The following is a 26,454-nucleotide window of genomic DNA, read 5'->3' on the forward strand; positions in this document are numbered from 1 at the left end:
AGTGTAGGCCTTTGTTAGAAATCCTTGTACGGCACAACAGTGTCATTCCTATAGTGTTGTCCCATGAAAAGATATAATGAAATATTTGCAAAAATGGGAGGAGTGTACTCACTTATGTGAGATACTGTACTTATATAATTTAGTCATTGTGCTCTTTTTTATCTGCTCTGTGTAATTGCCTCTGTTTGAAATGTGCTACATCAGAGATTCCTAAACCTTTCAGACCATGTACCACTAGGCTATGTACCAAACCAGATTTCCAAAGTGCAACTTTCTACTGCAGATATGATTTTTTCATATGATAAAAATGACTATCACCCATGCAACAGCATCAGCAAGGCTAAACAACATCAACAAAATGCTACTTTATTAAAATCAAAGAATAGCCTACATTTATAAAGTGCACTCACAAAAGTCACTCATCAGGGGGACAGACTACACTCTCCTGCATATTACGCACTGCATGTTACAATCATACTTATTTTACCTCACTTCACATACACACACACACACACACACACACACACACACACACACAGTCAAGTCTACTGCCAGCTCACACAAGATAAATAAGTTCATACACAACATACCATTTAACGCGGGCGCTGGGGGGTATTCCATCAACATAAGAATGTCCAGACGAAGGTGTAATCTTGAAGTTTGACTAAACGCCAACTCCCAATTTAGCGCCAACCCGTTCCATCAAATCAGCTGGCTCCAATTGACGCTAATTCAAGCCTCACCTGTTAAACCTCAACTCATGCACACGCCCGGGTAAAATAAAAAGCCCACAGTAGTCGAGTGCCGAAAATGTTGCACAATGTCAAAAAGCAAAGGAAAGGAGCGAGCGGAGGCTTTTTCTGCGACGGAGCAAACGCTCCTCATTGCAGTGTATGAGGACATAATTAAGAAAAAGGCAATACTGCAGCACTTAATAAAGCAAGGGAGGTGGCGTGGTGGAATATTGCCAACAGGCTTAATGCGCAAGTGACAAAGAAAATTCAGCATTTCAGCATAATATCACGTTATATAAATCCTGCATCAAAGGGACAAAACATATGTAGATAAGAACACCTATTAAATCTAACAATTCAAGTATGCTTAATGAAATTCACCAAATGTTTAAATTAATATTAGTGATATCACATTTATCTACTGATTCCTATGTACATTTCAGATGATGCATTTAATCAAACTATTTTATGTCAATCATCGTATTTATCACATTTGATTGTAGATTATGACATTTCCGAAATGATCAGTTCATAGGAAATAATCACACAACATTTATCTATTGATTGTAGAAAATTCCATTTAGCAAATCCATCAATTCAGTGGAGATGAGGAAACCTATTAAGTGAATGCAGGTGATAGTGAATCAATTATCTATTTCTCATCATTTGGGAGTCAGTTGTAAGCTCTATCCCTTATTATATCAAAATAAGGAAAATCCCCTTAAATGTATGGAATGTGCTATAGAATGAGGAACAGACAAACCACAGTGGTGTGTGTCCCATTTTAATGTGGTTGCTTTGTGTCATGGTTAATTCATAAATATAAAAGACAACCATATGTTAATGTGAACAAATCAAGCCCTATGCATGATGCTAGAAATAATCAAAATGAATAGAAAATACACCCTTTTTACCTCTCTGCAAACAGTTGCCTTACTTAGCCTCTCAGCATCACCAACATACAGGAATGTACTGCTAGCAAAGAACCTCAGTGCAATACAGACTGACTGCACAGTGGGTGCGACATGTGACCTTTATAATGTGTGATTCCAGCAAACTGTATAGATACACTATGATTTGCCTGCTGAACTGGTACCTCTCCCACAGATAGGAGTCCGTCTCTATCAATGGGTTGGTCCTGTCCTGGAAGACCCTTGGGGCTGGTAGTGGTGTGAAGGCCCATTGAGCAATGTGGGCCTCCTCATCAACAGGATCCTCGATGAAGGGGCATGCCATTATGTCCTAATGTACTCTCTCTTGCTCTGTCTCTGTGTCTCTCTGGGTGTGTCCCTCTCCTCTCTGTCCGTTGTCAGTTGACCTTAATTGGCTGTGAATTTGCTAGCCAATTAGAAACAGAGTGGGGTGGGGATGGGAGGGCAATCACATATTCATGTACAATCTTTTTTTTAATGCCTCAGTTTCATTTTATTATAGTTTTGTTTTTATTAAATTGATTTTGGCTTTATCTCTCCGGGCGCTCCGGCTTCCTCCCACAGTCCAAAGACATGCAGACTGAGGACTAGGTTAATTGATAACTCTAAATTGTCCATAGGTGTGAATGTGAGTGTGAATGGTTGTCTGTCTCTATGTGTCAGCCCTACAATAGTCTGGCGACCTGTCCAGGGTGTACCCTGCCTCTCGCCCGATGTCAGCTGGGATAGGCTCCAGCCCCCCCCCCCCCCACGACCCTCAAGAGGGTGAAGCGGTTAGAAGATGAATGAATGAATGAATGATTTTGGCTTTACTGTTGTGTTGTTTCTTTTTAATTATCTTATTTTTATTACATTTTAATTTGTTTTTAATAGTTAATTTTTTTTATTAATTATGTTATATATTTTATGATCTACATATTATTTTATCATTACATGACAGTTGTGAGTGTGCAAAAGCACTGGCAGAACTGTCTTTTAGGTGTCTGTTCTTGTCTATTGAACATTTTTTGATCATAGATGGAGCTAATCCTCACCTTAATCCTGCCACAGACCAGGATTGCCCGGCAGCATAACGCCGGATTTCCACTGGATGCGTGTCCGTTGTGGAACGGCACCGCTGGTGTGGAGCGGTGCAGCTCTGCCGAAAGACATCTCGGTGCACTGCCATGATTAATATCTCCTCATCCATGGTGTCAACAGGGTGAAATGACGTCTTTAAACCTCTGACCTGTTGACTTCAGGCCTGCCTCAGCCCATTATGTAGTTTTCAAGGTGTAGTGCAGGGAAATATGATCCACCGTGTATTTTATTTTGAAAATTAACCGGATGTTTTATTTTGTTTCTGTGCACAACTTCCTGCCCCGCACGATCTGCTCTGTGCTAAATTGTTGCGTTGTGCTCAGCGTCCAGCAAAAATAGAAGTCCTGCGTATCTCTTCCGGAGGACTCCGGAGTGCCGGAGCTGAGACAGAGCCGGAACGCAGCACAGCCGCAGCCGGTGGGAACACACACATTGACTAGAATTGAATCCTATCGGCTCTGCTGCCGTACCGGAGCGGAGACACAACCAACACGTATCTGGTGGAAATGGGCCGTAAGTTACCATGGTTACTAGGCTGGGATTCAGGTTAACCACCTTGATGGAACAGAGTTGTGGCTCAGTTTGATGGAACAGAAACTGGAGTTTAGCTTGATGTATCAGGCTTAGCCAGAACCATGGTTTCCATGGTTACTGATGTGAAGCTAATCTTAGCCACTTTGATGGAACAGAACTCTGGCTCACATTAGCCAGACTTGGCCATTTAAGCCTGGATTTGCCTTTAGCCTGCTTGATGGAATACCCCCCTGGTCTCCTTTTCTCCTTTTCTCTCCTTTTTGCTGCCTCTAGATTGTTGTTGTTGATTCTGCTGCGTCTGGTCGTGCTTCCTGATAACATCTGTAACTTACGTCATACAACGTCTTCTCTGGCGATGCGTTTACTGACTACCGTAATAACTGGTGTTTGAGTCTGCGCGCATTTTTCCCCCATTCAATGTCAAAATCGGGGACATTTTCGGGGACAGCTTTTACCAGGGACAGGTCATCCAAATTGGGGGCTGTCCCCAGAAATTGGGGATGTCTGTCTGTTAGCAGTTAGCTCCTCACCGTCGGCTCAGACCAGAGTTACCGTGTGTTCAGTCCGGTAAACGGTATCAGGCTGATAGCTGGCGCCTCTCCAATAAGCCATAGAGTGAAGCCATGGGTGAAATGAAGTGATTCTAAATCCACTGTGCAGCTGTTCCGACAATAAAACCGTTGGCTGTCTGAAGTCAGTGTTTTCCCTGTATGTAACTTGCGGAAATATGACTGTCACTCCTGATTTTGTTTTTCTTTTTCATCTTAGCTCTTTAGAAACCACTGTGATATTATTTGGTGCTACGGACACTTCATATCCAGGCCTATTAGAACAGGGCTATACCTTGTCCTTTTACTAAACAAACTAAATAGCCTCATGTTATGTATCTTATGCATGTCATTTCTGTCTCCACATGGTCATGCATTTACAATTCTCTACTCTTTGTATCACGCACAGCGGAGTTTCGCCCCGATGCGCACATGCGGAGGTTTGAGTTTGAACGATGCTGCGCTTTAACCAATCACAATGGAGGGGGCGGGGCTGAGACATGCAGGTGTCCCCAGGAAATGTGTACCTACAGAAACAGCAAGCTCCACGTCCATGGCGACTACTCCACCCAAAACACCGTCTTGTCAACGTGAAAAAAATATTTTTTCCAGCGGATGTCTTAGTTACAACATGATTGAGCTAACTGGAGTAATTTCATGTCCTATCCGACAACGGGAGGCTTTTAACAGATGACATCCTGATGTTAGCTTTGCTGCTGCTGTTAGGCTGTTACCTGTTCCTGTCAGCTGCAGCCACTGATGCTCTCTAGACATTGTGATTTCCCAAAACTGAATAAATACCACACATAGCAACACAAAACTGCTTTGCTAGCTCAAACATGTTGTAACTAAGATATTCGCTGGAAACATATTTTTTTCACGGACCGTTTATTGAGTTACTGAGTTGCTACAGGCACCGCTAACGGGATAACAGCTAACGGTTAGCCCAGCTAATCTACGTTAACCATGTTATTAATTACAAAATGTGCACACAGAAATAGTAATGTTTGTTCAGCCATTGTGTTTATAGACTTTACAAACATCAGATTAGTCTAAACGGTGATATAGTGACGTGAAAAAAAAAATAAAATATATATATATATAGCTAAACTCCGCTGGTTTTCTACCTGGAAGTATTTGTAAACAACAAGGCGACTCCCTGGGGGCACCGCCGGAAGTGAAGGGGTTGAGCGATCCCCGAGGCCCCTGCACTTCAGTTAGTCGAAAAACTACGGGCAATGCCTCCAGAGGTAAAGGAAGAAAAAAAAATCCTTTTTTTTTTTTTTTTTTTTTTTTTTTGGAACCGATGGATTTCCAGATTGGACCGAACCCAACCCAAGTCCAAGATAATTATATCTGAACCTGCAGCACGGCACTAATGGAGCACATCCATTAGCTAGCTCTCTGTTTACGTGACAACGCCTGCGTTCAGGCGTTGTCACGTAAATAACAAATTCCAGCACTTGAATACGCCATAGCACAACACAGCAGCATGTCAAGTGGGCCGAACCCGAGCAAAACTTTTGATTTGTTATCCGACTGATTCAGGTATGTTGACAGACAAGTTTTGTGACAATTGACCTATGGCTGAGCCACACCCCCCTCCACTCACTTGGACAAACTATCAACATTCAGTGACCAGGCGCTATGGCAGGTGTCACAGTACACGGCATTTCGCAGGAGGCAATTGATGATTTTTGTGGACATAACAATCAGATTTCATTAAGAAGTAACCAAAAGAGCCTAAACTACGCATTGGAGGGATATATTAAACATTTTATTGTTGAAGGTCGATGAAAAGCTTAAATTACAAGCCAAAATGTACAGGTCACAGTGTATGCTTGTGAACCGCATCTCGTTGCCATCGCCATCAAAGACAACAAGTTAAAAAGGCAACAGACAGCATTTTTTTCTAAATATATCATTATGAAAATAATGTGGGTTGCACAGGGTAGTGGCCACAGTAAAATCAGACTATCAGCATTTACATAGGTTACTTAGTGGCTTTGCAATCTTTGTGACAAAGACGGTGGATAAACCAAGACAGTCCACTGCGAGTCAGTTTCCTGTATCAGTGTCACGTGGGGTTCGTGACCACCACGCCCCTTTAGGAGACTAACAGCAGGTCCTGAGTCCATTGACTTCTGTGGGAGAAATGAATGTGATTCTTTCGCCCCATAGTCACGGAAGAAAAATATTGGACCCATTTATCAGAAGCCACATCTTCAGAACATTCCAACACCAAAATGGCAAATTTCAGACGGACAAATCAGGAGAAAATTTACTTTGTTCAAGATCTGTCTCTGTCTCAACAACACACTCTCGCGAGATCTGGCAACAGATATCTCCTCTCTGATGCTGAAATCAGAGAAAACAGTCACCAGAGATACTGGATTAAAAAATATTTTTCCAGTGGATATCTTAGTTACAACATGATTGAGCTAGCAAAGCAGTTTTGTGTTGCTACGTGTGGTATTTATTCAGTTTTGGGAAATCACGATGTCTAGAAAGCATCAGTGGCTGCAGCTGACAGGGACAGCTAACAGCAGCAGCAAAGCTAACATCAGGACGTTATCTGTTAAAAGCCTCCCGTTGTCGGACACGACATGAAACTACTCCAGTTAGCTCAATCATGTTGTAACTAAGACATCTGCTGGGGAAAAAAAATTTTTCACAGACCGCTTATTTATTTAGCTAACAGCCAGTAAGGGTACACACACGTTGACAGAAGCGAGGTTGGGGATACTCGTCTTTGATTGGCGGTTCTCCATCATCTTTGATTGGGGTACGGGGGACAACACCTACTTAGGAGACCCGAAATATATACCATTTCATACAATGGGAGTATATTGTAGGTGGGCCATCTTGTAGTAATCCAGTAACTTTGTTTGTAATAAGCTTCTGCCATCGGGGTGAAATTTCGCTGAAAAAATCTGCTTTACGGCAGGAAACACGTCATGTATTGCGAAACTTGGCTCGACTGCGATGCACGCGTAGCGCAACAGCTTGCTCTCAACAAAACCATCTACCACCTAAAACCATCTCTATCATTTATTTCAACGACTAAACCGATAAGTCATCAGTGCACAATGTCTCCAAGAAAACCCAGGTGCAAAAGGGAGGGTGACCGCCTGTCACCATTGAAGAAAAAATCCTTGGTTACGATGCCGAAAGAGGATCTAGACGACGCCATTGCCAACGCCATTAGCTCCGTGTTGTTAGCACAGCAGAGTGAGCTCAGCACGTTCTTTCAGTCGGCAGTGAAATAAACGGTCAACAGCATCCTCGTTCTGCAGTTAGCTGAATTAACACGACAAATAAAAGATACCAACAATACTGTGAGTGAGCTAGCCCAGGGCCTCGAGTCATCACACAAAACCATTAAGAGTAACACGGCTAAGCTTGACACACTACAAGCTACAGTGAGGGCTAACAAACGTGAAGTCAACGGCCTTCAGCAACAGGTGGGGGAACTCACCTCAAAAATCACCCAGATGGAGGACCCCAGCTGGAGGTCCAACGTGAGACTGGTTGGGCTGAAGGAGGGCGAGGAAGGGTCGGACGCCATCGGCTTCCTGAGCACCAACCTGCCCAAATGGATACCTTCTTTGGGAAACTGGGACATCCACACAGAGAGGGCCCATCGACTTTACAGCAGAGTTAACTCTGAAAAAGACGCCAACCGTCCTTGTACTCTGATTTTCAAACTGCTGGACCACTCCAACCGTCAGGCCGTCTTGAAAGGAGCCAGAGTTCAGCACGATGGACATCCCCTGCTGTTCTTCCCAGACTACAGCAGAGAAACGACGGACAGGAGAAGGGAGTTCGCCCCAGTTCACAAGAAGATCCCGTCGCTTGGGCTTCAGCTGTTTCTGCTCTACCCGGCTCAGCTAAAGATCATCTACAACAGCACCATCACCTTCAGGATGCCACACGACGCCGAAGATTTTCTTCAAAACACTTTCCAGTCCCCACCTGCCTTACGGAACCACGACACGGCTGCATCGTCCCGGGAACCGGACAACAGTGAGACGGACAACTCCTCATCACACCCACTGTGAGTCCAGGTATCCACAGCTGAGCGGCCTCTTGACGCTTGAATGTAATTTGATAATAATTCTTTAAAGTGTATATTTCAGGTTGAAAATTTTTATGACTTTTTTTATGGATTTACATTTCTGAGCTTATGATTAAGCCAACTACACCCAAAAAATAATTTAAAAAATTCATCTTCACAGATAAAAAGGGCAAAAATATGGTGAAAATTGCGGGTTTCTGAGGATCGCGCCAAAAACGAGTTTTTTTCATATTTACAGTGATGACGTAGCATGGGGGAGTTGTCTTGACCTTGCAGCTCACAGTAAACTGCGTAGTTTGGCGGTGTATCAGGGTAGTTGGTAACTTTAGTCGGTAGTCAGTTGTCTAGTCAGTTAGTTATTATTTAATCAGTAAGTAGTCAGGGTCAGTCAGTATTCAGTAGGTTAGTCAGTAGTCTGTCAGTATTCAGTGACATTAGGTCAGTAACGTTAGCAAGGTGGTCGGGTGGCTGGCGGTTCTTAGCTAACGTCAGTGTGCTAGCTAGCTAGCTCTCTGTTTGTTATTAGCTAGTTTTGTCCGCCTTTTCACATAATGGTGAAATACTGCGTTTGTGGGGGCTGCACAAACTCTAGTCTATCTGGACATAGAGTTCATACGTTTCCCACAAATAGGAAAAGTGCCACTTTTCATGTGTGGGTGCATTTTGTCCAAGTGAGGAGACGGGACTTCACTGCGGCGTCAGCAACCAAGAACGTGGTTATTTGTGGCGCGCACTTCACACCGGAGGATTATATTCCAGGGTACATGATGGAGTGTGAAATGGGATTTTGCCACCAGAACCGGGTAAGACTGAGAGTGGGTGCTGTTCCCTCTCTGCACACAGCAGCATCGTCGGCTCCACCATTAGCAACACTGCTGACCCCGTCTCAGCCAGGACACAGCTCGGCTCGACGAAAGCGGGAACTGCGCAGAGTGAGTCATTTTCTAACATTGCCAACTTCCAAATTGCCGGCATAATGTAACATTAACGTTAGCTACTAATTGTTGTAAGGCGTAATTGCTAACCATAGTTTGCTAACATTGTTACAGACTGGTAAACACCTGTAGCCTATACATTTCATCCCCTCGGGCATACCCATAGCCTATAAGTTAGCCCAAATGGCATGACACCCGTTGGACTGGGAAGCTTGCAAAAATATCGTAGCTAGCTAACGTTAGCTATATGAGACAACGTGTGCGAGCGAACCCTCCTCCATCTGTCAATGGCGAAAAAGCGGTGCTACGAATGTGCACAAAGGGCAGGCTCGTGTTTGCTGCAGAGACTAGCGGGTTGCACAGGGCTTTATTTCACTCGCCCGGTGACCAGTGACCACTATCAGGGAAACGCACTGTGTCATCAGAGGACCGGCAAAATGACACATTTACCAGTCTGTTTCAATTATAAGCACTCAGAAGTGTACAACTTGGTTGGACTTTGTGAGCACAGCTAGCTAATACATTTGTCATGTATTTATATATATATATATATGTGGTGTCATGCAGGCGATTTGGACCAAGAGGCCTTTCCAATGGCTCCTCAACCATCTGTGCTGCACTGTATAACTCAGTGTAACATCAGACCCTTGCATCGTTCATCAGGTAATGAAACTATACTCTTATCTAAAATGAGCTATAGCCTGCATACCACACTCCATTAAATTGCATCATGTAGGAAGATAATTTATTACACATCTTAGTATGATGCAGGTTGGTACAACTTTGATTGGTTTAGGCTAGATTCCACATGTTTATCTGTTGTGGCTACTAAATACAATGTTGTACATCACTAAGGTAGATCTCTTTATCTTACTGTAGCAACCCAGGTACAGCCCAAGATGGTCAGTGTGGGGACTCAGACAAGTTTTGAGGAAAAGACCTCCACTCCACTGCCCAGCCCAATAAGCATAATAAGCAAAATAATGAGTGGGTCATCTGATGATGATAAACCATCAAAAGAGCCACTTCAGGAATCTCACTCTGACTTCAGGTAAGACATATTCTTTATACGAAATACACATCAGCACTAAAGATACCATTTTAGAGCTATGCCAGCATTGGGCAATTGAAAATAAAGAAATAATAGCCTGTTTGGTGTTTTTCTTTCTCTTTTTAATGCTGCTGACAAGTTCATAGTGTGTAAAAGCGAGCTGATGTCCTTGTTCAGCATTTGCCCTGCTTGTTGTGGGGAAACCCAGGGACATGTGGAGGAGCTTATTAAAAAAATAGCTTGTATCGTAATCTGTATGTTCATTTTGTTTTGTAATTTATTTATATTCATCTTTTTTAGTTTGTTTTCTTTGGTTATAATTTATAGATTAAGTGGTTATCATCTGCCTTTCCTATACATCTCCTAGGTCTGTGCCTGTGGGTACCAGCATTCTTGGCAGAACCAGCCAATGCTGAACCGAAACATGCCTGCCTGCAACCTCCTACTGAGTGGAGCCATCCACTTTTCAGGGTGCATGGCTACACAGACTCTGCGGATGCTGAAGCTGTTTGGGTTGCAGTGCATCAGTGCCGGGACCTTCTTCCACCATCAGCGCCTGTACACTATCCCCACCGTTGTGGATACCTGGCAGACTCAGCAGACAGAGCTCGTCAGACAGCTGAAACAGATGGGTGGAGGACTAATCCTCTCTGGTGACTGTAGGTAGGTAGTACACTTTGGCTAGTGTCATTGATATACAAAAGGCCAAAAATGTATTTTCAGATAGAATATAGCTTAATATGTCAGTTTTTGTGCCTCACCATCTGATTTAAACTGTTTTTTTTTTTTCTTTGTTTTTTAATACATATATAGGTCAGACTCTCCTGGCCACTGTGCCAAGTATGGCACCTACTCTCTGATCGAGGACAGAGTCAACAAGGTGGTGGATCTTCAACTTGTTCAGGTAAGTTCATATTATCACTATCAAACCATTTTATCTCCAATTAGCTGTCTTAGGTAACACAGTTAGTGATATGACCAAATGTTTTTCAGAGCTCCGAGGTCCCAAGCAGCAACTGGTGGTCAGGTAAAGACAATACCAGATGTACACACAAAAAGTCTAGCTTCTGACCATCATTAATTGAAATTGTGTTTGTGGCCCATGCTTTAGGTTGCCAAGTGGGTGCGGGATGAGATGTGCCCACAAGGAACACGCCATTTCTTTGATATCTGGCATATTGGTAAAAGTAAGTATCTTGGTGTATGTAGTTTAATATACGTTGATTGTTTGTTTTCCTTTTTTAACATAAGTGTTTGTGTTGCGAAACAGGTATAGGGAAAGCGCTGGATGTGGCTGTGAAGGAGAGAGGGTGTGAGGACCTTAAGCTGTGGAAGCCAGCCATAATCAACCACTTCTACTGGACTGCTGCATCCACGCCTGACGGAAACCCAAATATCATGCAGGCTAAATGGGAGAGCATGGTCAACCATGTGCTCGACATCCATGAGCATGACACCCCTGCGTTTACCTGCTGTGCACATCCACCTCTGGAGGGAGAAGCAAGGGACAAAGCGTGGCTGGAACCAGGTACATACAGTGGTGGAAAAAAGTTTTCGGACACCCCATGCATTTGTGAAATATTGCATTAAGAATCACTCTTAGGTCTTCAAGTGCAATTTCTTTTAGTACAGTCACAGCCAAAATACTAATTAAATCCTAAAAAAGCCATTAAAAACTTAAAATTGATTGGTTCCATAAAAATACATAACAAATTTTGAGTATTGGGTCATTTTGGTACCAGTGATGAAGGTCGTTCTTTTTATTAAAAGAGACAATTTTTGTTGCCAAGCTCCGTGTCTACATAAAGCCAGCACATGTGGCCGACTTTTAGATCATGGCTTAAGGTCCTACAAGGCTATCAAGAAGCCCCTGATCAATGAGAGACAGAGGTTAGCCCGGCGTCGTTGGGCCCAGGCACACAAGAACTGGACAGCCAGGAATGGGAAGAAGATTTTGTGGTCAGATGAGTCCAGTTTCCAGCTTTATCTTCCTCCTACTAATGTAGGAGGAAGATGGAGACTAGGTTAATTGGGGACTAGGTTAATTGGTAACTCTAAATTGTCCGTAGGTGTGAATGTGAGCGTGGATGGTTGTTTGTCTCTATGTGTCAGCCCTGCGATAGTCTGGCGACCTGTCCAGGGTGTACCCTGCCTCTCGCCCGATGTAGCTGGGATAGGCTCCAGCCCCCCCGCGACCCTCAAGAGGATAAAGCGGTTAGAAGATGAATGAATGAATGAATGAATGTCTAATGCAGCCACACCTTTTGAAACACAAAAAAGATTTTTCCACAAATATTTCATGATAATATTTGAGATTGTGTAAAATTTTAAGGGTGTCCGAAAACTTTTTTCCACCACTGTATATGTGTGTGTGTGTGTGTGTATATATATATATATATATATATATATATATATATATATACACACACACACACACACACACACACACGTAGAATCTAGCTCCATACACAACTCCATCATGGATAAAACTCACACACAGACTGAGGGCAGCAATACGGCATTGTCTAGTCTGCCATTTCAAACAAAGAAGAAGAAGAATGCTTTCTGGGTCAAGGCAAAGCAAGCTTGATTAAATGTGTTTAATGTGTTTAATAAACACATAACAGAAAATCAGATAAATGCTCGTTTTGTAGTATGTAATAAGGGCATATGGAGATAGTTGTAGTGACATCAGAACAAGATGTGTTTCCACAGGATCAAATGTAGCTATCAAACTGGAGAGTGTAGCTACCAGACCAGCACTGGTGAAGGATGTCCGGCGGCTCTCCCACAGCACCAGACCTTCTCTCAGGAGGCATTTCACTCCCTCATGCTGCACTTTGCCCCCAAGCACACCAGCTTCTCCTTTCTTGGGATGTACAGCAGGTACATAGTATGTGATGTGAAGAAAATATTTTCTTTTTCACATCCCTGCTCCCACCTATTGTGTCTATGACCTTGTGCGCAGCAGTTTTTCATCTTTCATTGTATATGTGTGTGTGTCTTTACATCTACCTCTCTGCTCTTACTCCAGTGCAGTGGCTCTTCCAGTGTCAGTGTTGACCCTGACACTGGACATTGTGTTGACCCTGCTGTTTTCTCTCATCATTATTGTTATTGTTGTCTATGACACTGTTTAATATTTCTTTCATTGTACTTTTTTTACAGGCTTCTCTTGGCAGCCCTGCATTACAACAACAACGGCAGCAGAGAGATTGCCCGGACGAGTGATGGTGAGGCCTGTTACGCCGTTTCATACCCAAGGTTCCGCAAAGGTGACTGTGTCGTCCATCCCATCAAGGAGAAACCATCATACGATTAGCAGTTTGTCAGTCCCTAAATATTATTAAGTGAGCTGGTTCATGAGTCAACCATCTCACTGAATTTGTCTCCTTTTCCTAGCATATGCATCAGCCCTCATGGAGCCTCTGAGAGTGGGATACTCCAGGTCGCCACAGGCTCTACGTGAGAAGAGTACTCTGTTGTCCTCAGCCACACCTGCCCCCTTTTGCAGATCCTTCCAGCATATCAGCAAGGATGAAGCCATTGGCCAGCATCGTGCACGACAGTCACACTTCAGCACAGGACATTAATACAGATGCTATTATACTTTTTATTTTACGTTATCTGTGTGTTTGGAAACTTATTTTGTATTGATATATTCTTGCACTGCAAACTAGCTGTTAGAGTGGCTGCCAATAATGTGCTAACATTAGGGTTATGTTTTTTTTGTCTATTTCTCACCGTGTATCACCTGCATCAGCACCACATCCACGGGGGCTGCCATTGTTGTTTAGAGGAGTAACGTAATTGGTTTAGAGGGCTGTGTGACGTCAGAAATCGTGACTGGGAGTACGTCGATCAGAGATCACAAGTGGGAAGTTACGGATTTGACTGCCGTTCCAGTGCACGTTTACGGGTAGAAGGTTGTAAAAACAAAAGTTACGGATTGCCTGGAACGTGCCATAATGTGACAGAAAAGTCTGATAGAAGAATAGAATAGAAGAGCAAGTCCGCCATCTAGAGACCAAAAGATTCTATACTTTTGTCTATGTGACACAGTACATAATTGATTCTTATTGAAGTCACATGAATGAAATTGTAGTGCAGCTGCTGAACAGTGCACACCCTAGTGTCTCACCTGTACAGAGCAGTTTACATGATACCTGATGTGTTTGTGTTTAGACAAAAGCAGTGTTGGGCAGTAACATATTGCACATTATTCTAAACTTTACCCAGCAACGAGTAAAGGGATAACATTTTCCAAAGCAGTATTTACATTACAGTTACTAAATCAGGTAACTGAACTACTTTGAGCTACTTTGTTACCGGAAAGTAATTTGTTTTTGTCCGAATAAGGCTTAACAATAATGATGCCAATGTGTTGCTCTGAGATTGACAGAAATCAGTGGTGTCATGCAACATTATTTGTTTTGGTACAACCATTTGTCTTTGCTGCACGTAATACTGTATGTGTAATTGTTCATTTATGTTGATCTGATAAAACTGACTCTGTTACAAGAGAAGTTGGCTAAAAAAAAACCTTTTTTCATATGGAGCTTGCATTATATTGTAAACTAACGAGTTAAGTAATCACTTTTGATAACAAATAAATAATTGTTTTACTCTTTTGAGGAGTAATAAGCAATAAGTAACTGCTGGGAATTACTTTTTCTGAATAACTTGTCCAATACTGGACAGAAGACACTTTGTGAATGTGATTTTTGAATCTCTTTATTAATTACCCCCCAAATGAGGCCATTCAAAGCCCTTGTAAGTCCCCCCTTCCTCTGGGAACTGTCTCCTGATGGCAGAGGCGACGCAGGACGGAATGGGCTTCCTTATGTGCCTGCCCAGAACCCCATAGGCCCAGCGGACAACCTGCCTATAGGCTGTGTAGCGGTATTGCCTGGGGAATGGGATAGGGACACATTCTAAAATCTGACAATAATAATAAAAAAAAAAACAGTGTAACAGTACAGTAACAGTGTACATTATTTCTGCCCTACACTTACTCATGTCTGGTTGCCTCCAGAGGACCATGCTCCTGCCTGAAATTGAGGTAGGCTATATGGAGCACAAACGGGTTCAGGCAGCATGCCTCAAAGCCTGCGTGCTGTGTCAGGCAGGTAGTGTCCTCGGGTCTGGGGGTCAGATTCTCCACCAGGGGCCAGAAGGAAATAACCTCCCTGCAGCACATGCTCTCCACAGTAGAGGGCATAGCCTGGCATTTCCCACACAAGCACATATCAAATAAAACGTGTACCCCTAAACTAAACACCCTAATGTCTCACCTGTACAGAGCAACATTGCATATTTTCTAATGTAGTTTACACGATATCTGATGTGTTTGTGTTTAGGCAAAAGCAGTGTTGGGCAGTAACATATTACACATTACCCTAATCTTACCACCTCCTGGCTGGATCCTAATTGAGGATGGGGGATATCCCTGCCTGACCGCTCCAATCAGCCTCATGACACCATACAGGGAGCTGGTGCAAAACCCTGTGCAGGCCAGGTACAACTGGCATCACGCCAAGGCCAGATTTGTGGTGTAGAGGGCAATTGGCATGATGAAGACCCGGTGGCGCAGCATCTTTCTCAAGGCGCTCGAGGTAAAAAAAAAAAAGAGCATAAGATGTCTGTAAATGTCACTACATACACATTGCTGCTCAGCAGTCATGGCTGACTGCTGAGCAGCAAAGCTGTACAAGGAAGAACATTTTGAGATCATTAAACACAATACATTCAGTGATTTATATAGCATTCTAATTAATAAGGATTAAAAAATAATTAAAGTTTAATAACATGCAGTTACATGACACATCTCTTTGGTCCTGTAGGTTAGATCTACCTTTGTGCCAGTGGTGGTGTCCACCTGTGCTTTCCTCTACAACCTCTGCATCACCAATGGTGACATGGTGGAGCCAGATGTGGAGGAGGGGGGCATCCACGGCAATGATTACCAGGAAAACCAGCCGGAGGACCAAAGGCCAGGCGAAAACCTGCGGAACAGACTGGCAGCAAAGGTTTCTGCTCCTGGTGCCGCCACATTGACTACTAGTCAAGTCACCATTTTTTTGTACATAGTTCCTACATTTGACATTTTTTGTAAATACTTCCTACAATAATTGTTCTTGTTTGATTACAAAGTTCTAGTTCTCTTTGTATTCATTAATTCAGGTTCAGCTGGTTTCTGTAATCAACCATATGACACATATTTAACACTATTTGAGTTCCTGCAATAATTGTTCTTGTTTGATTACAAAGTTCTAGTTCTCTTTGTATTCATTAATTCAGGTTCAGCTGGTTTCTGTAATCAACCATATGACACATATTTAACACTATTTGAGTTCCTGCAATAATTGTTCTTGTTTGATTACAAAGTTCTAGTTCTCTTTGTATTCATTAATTCAGGTTCAGTTGGTTTCTGTAATCAACCATATGGCATATATATACACTGTGGTGGCAAAACAAATATTTAATGAACAGTTTAAAGAAAAAGTCTTCACACATTGGCTGTCTTTCTTGAGTTTTATAATAAGCATTCATGAATAGAGACACTCACACATACAACCGCATGAACAGTCAGTCAGTGAATGCCTAGCAAGTCCTCTCGCCCTGCTATCTTTATAGATCCCATAGCACATGCACATCAACAGTCAAAATATGTGGCGCCTTGACATTCCTAAAACACAGCATCTCTTGAGACTAACAAGGACACTTGTTGTCCTCCCTGGCTCATAATCTTGGTGTCTGAGCCTCCCTGGCTCGTGACCTTGGTGTCTCTCACTGCTGTCACAGTAGGGTTTAAATGAGCAACACACATCATTAGGCTAGAAGTTCAGTTTCATCAAAACAAGTAACCTTATACAACACATTATAGTTTAAATATGTTTAAATACCCGAATTTTCCATCACATTCCACCCTTTTTAGCATTCTCATGCTAAACCATAAGCATGGAAAATTATATTACCACCTTATGTCCTACGAGTTCCACCTGTACCAGCCAAATGCCAGTACCACCAGCCTCCAACATGGGAGACGAAAACCCAGGCAGAAGTTACAGGTCATAAGTACAGGCAAGCCAAACATCCCCCTCCCTATGTGACGAAAGAGAGGGTGAAAGACTTGTACGTCTAACTATACTACCTAATAAGGAAAAAACCTCTATATGATGAGAACAAAAAAATCCCTTAAATTAAACTCTAAGCTAAAGCAAGATAAGCATAAATGAAAAATGTCATCTTTAATGAGAATACACAATCAATAAAGGGAACACTGACTGTCATGCGAATGTTAATATAAAAGCAATTGAAGACGAATAAAATGAGAAATAAAAATGAAAATAAAAAAATGAAAGTGAAAATCAAAAGAATAAATTGAGTAAATATGGTGTGTACTAAACTAATGATAAGTGTAATCAATGTGAAGTAGTGTAATGTAAAAATGTGATTTGCTAACCAGCCTACTAATGAATTAACTTTAATGATCAAAACATTTCTAAACTAAAACACATAAATGTGAATCACAAGAAGAATTTAAAGGTTTCCTGTGAATTGTAAGGAGGAGTCCACAGATCCATCTGCACGTAGCACCCTACAGCAGATGATACCATTGATGTAATCACACAGGGAACGACACAACACATAAAAATGCATATGCATATGCAAATGCAGGATCACTACGACATTAATGACGCTTTCCATCCACTCAAAGAAAACCAGGACCACAGATCCATACCTGCTCTGAACTCAGTGTCACGTCTCTTCTCCAGATGTAGCAGGTCATTAAGATGAGCAACCACATGTGTCACGTTATCAAAGATGTCAAGTATGCATGCACAGCAATCAGTACCCACAATGTGACAAACCCCCCCTTGGCTGGCCAGGACTAAATCCATAGCCATCCTGTTCTGCAGAGCCACATTTCTGAGACCCTGTACTGCTGGTGTGAGTGAGCTGAATCCTGTAGCTATGTTACCTGTGAAATTTTCCAAGTCCACAGCTATAGCATCAATCTTGTGTGCATTGTTTACTGTTCCCCACCTTGGCAAGAAACCCCCAAAACCCTTCTCCACAGGGGCCACCCTTACCACAGCTCGTCTTGCTTTGTGCGGTGGGTAGTAGTGATCATAGTCTGTGTGAAAATGAGTCAAGTCAGGAACAATAGTCACAGCTGGCAGCAACTTAGCCAAGTAGCACCTGCCACACCATCCAGACTGAAGTGCCTGATGAACATGTCTGCCACACACCCAGACGCGATATCTGAGCGATCCATACCCATCACTACTGACAGCATTCTCCGTCACCAAAAGCACCTGGAACGGACTGTTCCACCTGCGAGCTTTCCAGTTCTTTCGTCTCAGATCTCTCACTACAATGTAGTCACCTGCATTGAGATCATGCAGCTTCCTTTCCGCTGGTTTGGGCAGGGCAGCTTTCACCTGTTGGTGGATTTCAGACAAAACAGAGGACAAGGTTGCATAATATCATAACATTTCATCCTCGCAGTGACCAGTGTCTGGCAACTGCCTTTTAACAGGCCCAATCCCAGTATTGAGAGGGCTGCCAAATAAGATCTCAAATGGGCTGAATCCATTTCTGCTCCTCCTTCTAGCCCTCATGTGCATCAACACAATAGGAAGAGCTTTTGTCCATGACATCTTAGTCTCCTCACACACTTTCACACATTTGTTTTTAAAGTTGCATTTTCTCTCTCACATGCCCCTCCAGTGGCTGGGTGATATGCAGAATGGTGTCTCAGATCAATACTCACCAACTCACCAACTGGAATTCCCCACCTGGGAATTATCAGAGTCATCAAAGCCTTCGCCACTGCTGCTGCATCCTGTTTAGCTGTGGGAAAAGCTTCAACCCATTTTGAAAACATGCACACAATCACCAAAACAAACTTTTTTTGTTTAGCTGTTTGTTCAATGAAATCCATTTGCAAGTGATCAAAAGATCTTTCTATAAAAAGGTATACTATAAAGTATAGTAGCACAGATCACACATCTTTTGCAAAACTCTGTGGCATAACTGGAAAACCCTCTTGTAAACCAATATCTCCGTATCTCATCTCATCTCATCTCATCTCATCTCATCTCATCTCATCTCATCATTCCCCCCTTATCTGCAGGTCTGTTATCTCAGCCATAGCCACAACCATACGAGTAGAAGCAGGTGTTAGTGAGGTAGCATGCAAGCCTAAAGACAATGGCAGCACATGATGAGCAATAGTTTCCCCTGTTGAAGTTAATAAATCCCTATTCTTCCAACTTTGTCCAAAATCATGAACCCCACCCCAAGCATATCTGCTGTCTGTGTAAATATTTACAGATTTGCCCTCTGCCAGTTTACATGCCTCTGTCAGAGCCACCAATTCAGCCGCTTTAGCTGAATGTGAGGATGACAAAGGACGTGCGATCACTGTCTCCTGCAGTGTTGTGACACCAAACCTGAAACATTTTTACCAGTGCTAGGGTCTCTTGAAGCTGATCCATCTACAAAAATTCAAATCAGTGTTATCAATCGGTGTGTCTCTCAAATCTGGCCTGGGAGAACAGGCAGAAGTTATCACAGCTACACAGTCAAGTTTAGATGAAAAATAAGTTACAGGTTGCTTTTTCCCCCCGCATTCTTGTAACAGTATAGAAGTCATGTACCCACCCTTTTCGTCAACAGTCTGGGTAAATGGTCGTGTACAGTCAGGCAGTCCAAGAGTAGGAGGTGTTTGCAAAGAAAGTTTCAAATCAACAAAAGATTTCTGTCAGGAGTCCAAATGACACAATCAGATGCTTTCAGGCCTTTCTCATGAGCAATTGCTGCTAATGGTGCCTCAGTTTCAGCATAATTATTGCCTGCAGTGGCCTGTCATCCCTAAAAATGACATGACCTGTTTTTTAGCCTCACTTTTTGGGATCTTTTGAATGGTTTCATTGTGCTTGGACGTGAGGGTTTTTCCCTCAGGAGAGATCACGTGACCCAAAAATGTGACCTCTTGTGCAACAAATTGTATCTTTGACAGGCTGGTTTTATGGCCCTGTTCAGCCAAATGAGTCAGCAAGGCGAGGGTGTCTTTAACTTTAACCCTCTCTGGTTTCACTCGCAACCAAAATGTCATCAACGTACTGCAACAAAGCACTTCCTTTAGGCAGTACAAGAGTTTCCAAACTATCTCTCAAAGCAGAATTTCAAATCAAAATGCAAACCAGAATTGACTATCTGGGTGTACTGTGACACTGAAAAAAGTATTTGACAGATCACCAACTGAAAACCATTTGCTATCAGCTGGAACTTGGGACAGAATTGTATGTGGATTTGGGACCGTAGGCTCCCTGGCCTGCACAGCAGCATTTACAGCTTGCAGGTCTTGCACAAATCTCCACTCTACAGGTTCGCCATCAGGTCATATTTTCTGCATAGGAAATATGGGTGTTCTCACAGGAGAGTCTGCACATGGAACAATCACGCCTGCTTTCAACAGACCATCAAACACAGGTTTAATGCCGTCAACTGCTTCACATGACAGGGTATGTTGTCTGATTTAGGTGTTATTATTACAGGCTCGCAGTTGTTTATTAGACCAACATCAATCAATCAATCAACTTTATTTGTAAAGCCCAACATCACAAATCACAATTTGCCTCACAAGGCATATCATGTTTTCTTATGGCCCAGAGATAAGCGGGAACCTGCTGTAGCTCTGGGATGTCTGCAACGGATTTAACCATGCACATGTCAGTATCAAAACCCAGTCTTATCTGCAAACACGACTGAACGGGAAGTCTCAATGGCACAATTTAGTTTCTTTCTGTACACCCTCATTTCCTTATTAAAATCAATATGAGGATCAGTTGTAGACTTCCAGCATGGAGTGGCGTTCAGCTCCCCCACCCACAGACCCAGGCCTATGCGGTTGGGATTTACCAATGAGATGTGTGGATCAGAGTTTTGTGACAAAATCAACCCATGCAATCGATCAAGAAGTTTCACAGAGACAGCACAATTAATGTCATTCCAATACAACCAATCTAGCTGTAACCTATCCTTTTCCTGTCCTGTATTACACCAGATGTCCTCATAATCACGGTCAGTGTGTGAAATAGGAACCATGTGTGCTGTACAGTGCAGGCATGTGACATCAGCATGTGTGTGTGTGTCTGAGAGCTGCAGCAAAACAGAGAGATCTGTCTTCCACTTGCACACAAACTGTCCCTCAGCTTGTTGGAAAAAAACAGAACTTTCCTTCATTTCATTCACTCTCCTCACCTGAATGCCGTCAGGTGTAAAAATCAAAACAGTTCCCAATCTACACATGAAATCTCGTCCTATCAGATTGATAGCGCATCTGTCAGAATGCAAGAATGAGTGTTTGAAAGAATGCACCAAGAAAGAGAGTTTAACACCTTTAACTGACAGTGTGTATCGAGGTCTCCTTTTTGTATGCCTCCGCTGAAAAATCAGCCAGCATATTGGTATGCTCACTCTCTCTCTGTTTAGATTCAAGGTGCAGAATCATGTCAGAAACAAGCTCATACTCTGCATCAGTCATGATGTGCATGTTCTATGTTTCTGTATTTGTGCTAGTGTCAGTGTTCTCACGTGTCTGAAGCGTTGGTTGGTTTTCCAGGCCAGTGTCGTCACCAGATTCGTCCGTCCTCGTGCTATCACCACATAGTCAATCTGACTCATCTGCCCCATCTTTTTTCTTATTGTTTCCCCCTTTTTACAGCAGTTTCTTGCCCAATGTCCCTTTTTGCTGCACTTGAAACAATGGTCATTGTCTTTTTGTCCTCCTTTTGACTTTCCTCAAGTTCGGTCAGTCCACCATACTGCATCGCTGCTTGTCTCAGGCAGTTTAGATAAGCAGAGACAGTCTCATCTGCATCCTGCTTAACCGCCACCACTTTTCCCCCGTCCAAACGAACAGGGAACTCTGTTTTCAATCTTCTTAACAGCTGAAGAACAATGTCTCTGTAAGCAGCGCTGATTCAGAGAGGCCAGTTGCTCCCTCCGGTTCGTGGTGTTCGACATACAGTGGAGGCTGTTCAGGTGGAGCTGAGTCAAGGTCCGAATCCAGCTTCGAATGCTGCGCCGGGAAAACTTTGGGGCCCAGCCTATGCTTGGCTTCCCTCATCCAACTACTAAAAGCTGACCAATCTGCCTGGAACTTGACCTTACCTCCAAACTTCCCTACTAATCCCCTTCTTTCTAAATCTGTCAACCTCACATCTAAAGCCTCGAGCTGTTTAACACTCAGGCTGCCTGTTCTCGGGAAACAGCACTTATTGACCCACAGATCTAACTGAACCACACTCTCCTTTCCGGAATTAATCTCCATAAATCTCACATTGGGAGCGCCATAATCAGGCTCAATTTTCCCTTTTGAGGTATTGCTCTGTCCAGATCCCATTGTAATCAAACTCTCAGTTTTCTTAGAGTTTTAGAAGTAAATCAAATTTGTGGAAGCAAAAATCAATCTCAAAAAAATGCACAAACTTATCACTGTAAAGGAATTTTTTTTCTACCTTTACCCTAAAATGCGCACGACTTGCAAAAAGGAAATAAAGGAAAAATGCGCCTCACTCACTCTGTCTGTCCCACTTTGATAGCAAGTGTCTCTACTTCTCCTCTAACTCAGACAGCTTCTCACCACCTTTTCTTCCGCCTTTAATGGCTGAAATAATCAGGTGTTGTGTTAGGTTCCTAACCTACACTACTTTAGGTCCCTGACCTAAACCGAGCTCACCACTTTTCCTGCACTCTGCTTCCCAGAAACAGTGCCTGCCACGTCTGCCAACCTATCTCAATAGGTAGAAAAGACTTTTCCTGCGCAGTCCTCAAAACTCACCAGAAAAGACAGCGAGGTGTTGACAGCCACCAAGTCCGTTGGACCCCAACGGTGAAGGGAATCCCAGTTTTCCAGACATCAGGCCCTCCTCTCAACCTTCCTTTGTGGGGGAGTTTGAGGTGGTAAGAGCCTCAGCTCTTGCTGTGCGCACAGTCTTCACACCTTCAGTCCAGAATTCCAGAATCTGCTCACAGATGAGGTCCCTTCGTGGTCGCCAATTTTGTGGAGGCAAAACAACTATTTAATGAACAGTTTAAAGAAAAAGTCTTCACACATTGGCTGTCTTTCTTGAGTTTTAGTAAGCATTCATGAATGGAGTCACTCACACATACAACCGCATGAACAGTCAGTCAGTGAATGCCTAGCAAGTCCTCTCGTGTAGACGTCATCAATTACACGGCTATGTAGAGACCATGTCCAAAAAATGGAGATAAACATATTTTAATTACTGTTGACTCTCCATATGTGATTGAATATCATACCGCACGCCATCTGCAATGGTGAAAATTACATTTAATCAATTTCAAAATTAAATCGGCTAGATTTGGGTTACATGTAGCTAGACTAAATCAGAGCTAAATATAGCCAATACGTTTAAATCACGACTATTGCTTGCTGGGTACAACCTGTCATTTAGAGGTAGCATGATGCAATAAATCATATATATGTTACATCTGACCTCTGTTTCTTTTCTGTTCTGTATTTCTATGGTGGCAATACTTGTTTTCCAATTTTATAACACCAGGGGGTGCAGTCATTGCTATGCTGGACTAGTTGGACCTGTTGTCTTGGTATGACAAGTAGTTTGCAGTTTACACCATCTTCAAAACAGTTACTACCCACTGTTAATAAAACCACCCATTGTTAATAAAAAGTATTATGCATGTTCACTCAAAGTCATATTTCTTATGATTATGTGGGCCATCCACCTTATGTGACACAATACACCATCCAGTGAAACTTACACCAGATGTTGTTATATGAATATGCTCTCTAAGATAACATGATAATTAGGATACAATATATCTGTCTACATTATAAACAAACAATAGTTATGTGAAACTACCAATGACACTATAAGAAACAAAATTATCACTAAAAAAATAAGAGCACAAACCACAGTTCAGTTCCTTTTATTTGCAACTACTTTTTGAATATTTTTTCAACCAGTGACATGAAATCTCTCTGTCTCTTCTCCTCCCTTTCTGCATTTTCATTTTCTCTCCTCTCCAACCACTCTCTCCATTCTCTCTCCTTCTCCTCTCTGTCCAGCCGCTCTCTCTCTCCTTCTTCTCCTCTCTTTCCAGCTGCGCTCTCCCCTTCTTATCCTCTCTCTCCAGCACCACGCTTTCTCTTCTTTCCTCTCTCTCAAGCAAATCCTTCTCTCTCTCTTTATCCCTCTCTGTGACCTTCCTAAAAAGGTGGACCCAGTCTGGCTCTCTACTCCTTTTCGCAGGGGTACCTGTCTCATTCTGGGGTTCCCTGGGTGAGGGAGGGGAGACCACCGCCACATCCTGGTTGGATGAGTCAATGGTGACTGGAGGCATAATGCTAGGCCCGGTGACTCATCCATTAATGTGAACCACTTCCAGGATGTGGCAGTGGCCTCTCCTCCCTCTGTGCTAACCCCTGTCCTTGGGGCTTTCAGCTCCTACACAACACACACACACATACACATACACACATACACACACACAAAGCATCTGGCAACTGCATCTGTTCTCATGTTTGTCTAGCTCAGCAGCAGATAAGTAATGGCATTGTAGGAGGTCTAACAGAATTTTAGGATGCAACAGCTTCTGCTAAATAGGCAACATAGCTAGATAACTTGCCTTGTATTTTTGCTTGAGGTTCTCCCACTTTCTCTTCACTTTGGTGGGCTTGATTTTGCCCACCAAACCTTTCTCCCGGACGAATTCTCTGTCAAAAAACAGCAATGAAAAGTAGTTATGTTCATGAAAATACAACGAACTCCCGATATATAACGTTGTCATAACACTTTAAATATCTACCTAGCAAGCACGCTAAGATAACTATTAAAAACCTAACTTACTCAGATCCTTTTTGGGCAGCATTTCGCCGCCCACTGAAGAGGGCTTCGTTGGCGGATCGCCAACGGATGAGGGCCTCTGTGTCCTGCTCTGTCCTGTAGAAGCAAAAAAGTCAAGGTCCCGAGCCGTGCCAGAAAGCTCACGAACTCGCTCTTCTCCTCTCAAACGGACTTTCTTTGTCTTCCATTAGATATCAAAAACTCAAATACTCAGAGGTCAAAAAATCACTGGAGACACGTAGAATCAGATGCAACTGAGTTTAATGTGCTCGCAGGCAACAAACACATCACAACTCAATGAGTCAAGCTCCGGAGCGAGACTGAAGTTTCTTTGTTTGCGCTCGCTCTTTTATCGTAGAATTTCTGCTGAGTCATCTCTTTTCCTTAAACTTTTCCACTGGGCGCTGATCATAAAGGTGTCACATTTCTGCTGAGTTTTAGTCCTTCCCACCATATCGGTGTCACATTTCTGCTGACTCAGCACTTTTTAGTCCTTCCCCCTCTAGTGGCAGGCCTTTTTGCCTTTGTTCAGACACGTCTGGACATGCCCAGACATGCCCAGGCATGTCCTAATGGTGTAATCTTTTTCTCCCGGCCTACTACTACTGTCTACTATCACACTTCCAGGCAATATATGGTATGGTATGTGTGGGTTTTCAATATATGAATATGCAAACTTGTGTAAAAGTGCTTTGCCATACATGGATACATAAAACATGGTTACATGAACTCCAACCTTAATCAACTTATGCAAAATGAAACATTTACCTGATTAGTGGTTAAATCTTACACTACAGTCCCTAATAACAAAAAATATAACTTAACGATAGATTTTAAGTTATGTAACGTTATGTCTTGTTGTTTTCTTCTTGACAGCTCGCTAATGTTAACGTTAACGTTACTTTAGCAGACTTAATGTTACGTTATGGCTTTGTGTTAATGTTATTAGGACAAATGTAGCCAAGTTACACGTTCGTTACAAATAGGCAACGTAGCCTTGTCACAATTTTGAATCGTTCTCCTTACACAACATTGAATAAAAATGTTATATGTGGTACTTACATTTATATTCCTCCTTCTCCGCTGTATTCCCGGCTTGGTCACTCTTGTCCGCCATTATGACAGTTGACTGGTCCCGGTCAAGGGCTCATTGCATTGTGGGAAACAGTAGGCAAGGTAGACTGGTCTGATGCATACTGTGGAATTTTTCCAAATCAGTATGACATCCGGGTATTTTTTGCATACTGCAGATTTTGCTTTTGTTTGCATACTGCTTACTACATACTACATTTTGGCAAAATCAGTACATACTTCTAGTATAGTAGGCAGTTTCGGATAAAGCCTATATCTCTCCTTTGACCGTCATTTCTCCTAACCCTAGGCTGCCCTGGCTCCCTTTGTTATCTGGCTGGCTCAAAGTTGTAAGGTTGTGGCCTGTCATATGTCCCGGCATAAACATTTACAACCTCTTCATTGTCAAAGCTAGCCATTGTCTCGTTGTTTTACTGTACGTCTACTGTACTTGGTATTCAGGACTCCCCCATGATACGTCACTTCTGGTTTAACGATTTTTATAAATACGGAAGTAACAAATACGAGTCCCAAAGTTACAGTTGTGTATATTTTTTATTTTTTTCATGACAATCAAGTTCCTAC

General features: G+C 42.7%; 1 protein-coding gene and 1 long non-coding RNA gene across 3 annotated transcripts; one reads left to right on the forward strand and one right to left on the reverse strand.

The window, feature by feature from the left end:
* The first annotated feature begins 2,611 nt into the window (after positions 1-2,611).
* Positions 2,612-15,858, forward strand: LOC125898035 (uncharacterized). Of its 2 annotated transcripts, XR_007450555.1 has the most exons (11): positions 2,612-9,504; positions 9,721-9,892; positions 10,260-10,555; positions 10,706-10,796; positions 10,886-10,919; positions 11,004-11,079; positions 11,163-11,420; positions 12,608-12,778; positions 13,061-13,167; positions 13,295-15,507; positions 15,736-15,858. It is a non-coding gene; the product is annotated as an uncharacterized LOC125898035 (long non-coding RNA). The 2 variants fall into 2 exon arrangements; XR_007450554.1 differs by having other exon boundaries at positions 11,163-12,778.
* A 710-nt stretch (positions 15,859-16,568) lies between these two features.
* LOC125898010 (syncytin-2-like) lies at positions 16,569-22,942 on the reverse strand. The gene is made up of 2 exons (XM_049591607.1): positions 18,672-22,942; positions 16,569-18,339 (listed from the first exon to the last, which is right to left on the reverse strand). Exons 1-2 carry the CDS (start codon positions 18,840-18,842, stop codon positions 17,578-17,580), a joined length of 933 nt encoding a protein of 310 aa, XP_049447564.1. The 5' UTR covers positions 18,843-22,942; the 3' UTR covers positions 16,569-17,577.
* Positions 22,943-26,454: the final 3,512 nt, after the last annotated feature.

The sequence above is a fragment of the Epinephelus fuscoguttatus genome, linkage group LG12, assembly GCF_011397635.1.
Source record: "Epinephelus fuscoguttatus linkage group LG12, E.fuscoguttatus.final_Chr_v1".
In the NCBI taxonomy this organism is placed as follows: Eukaryota; Metazoa; Chordata; class Actinopteri; order Perciformes; family Serranidae; genus Epinephelus; species Epinephelus fuscoguttatus.

Bases quoted from the DNA above. Each gene is read 5' to 3' on its own strand.
- LOC125898010 (XM_049591607.1), bottom strand. From the start codon at position 18,842: ATGGATTTCATTGAACAAACAGCTAAACAAAAAAAGTTTGTTTTGGTG. The intron at 18,340-18,671 runs GTGAGTATTGAT...ATCCACCAACAG, and splicing joins GAATTCCAGTTGGTGAGTTG to GTGAAAGCTGCCCTGCCCAA.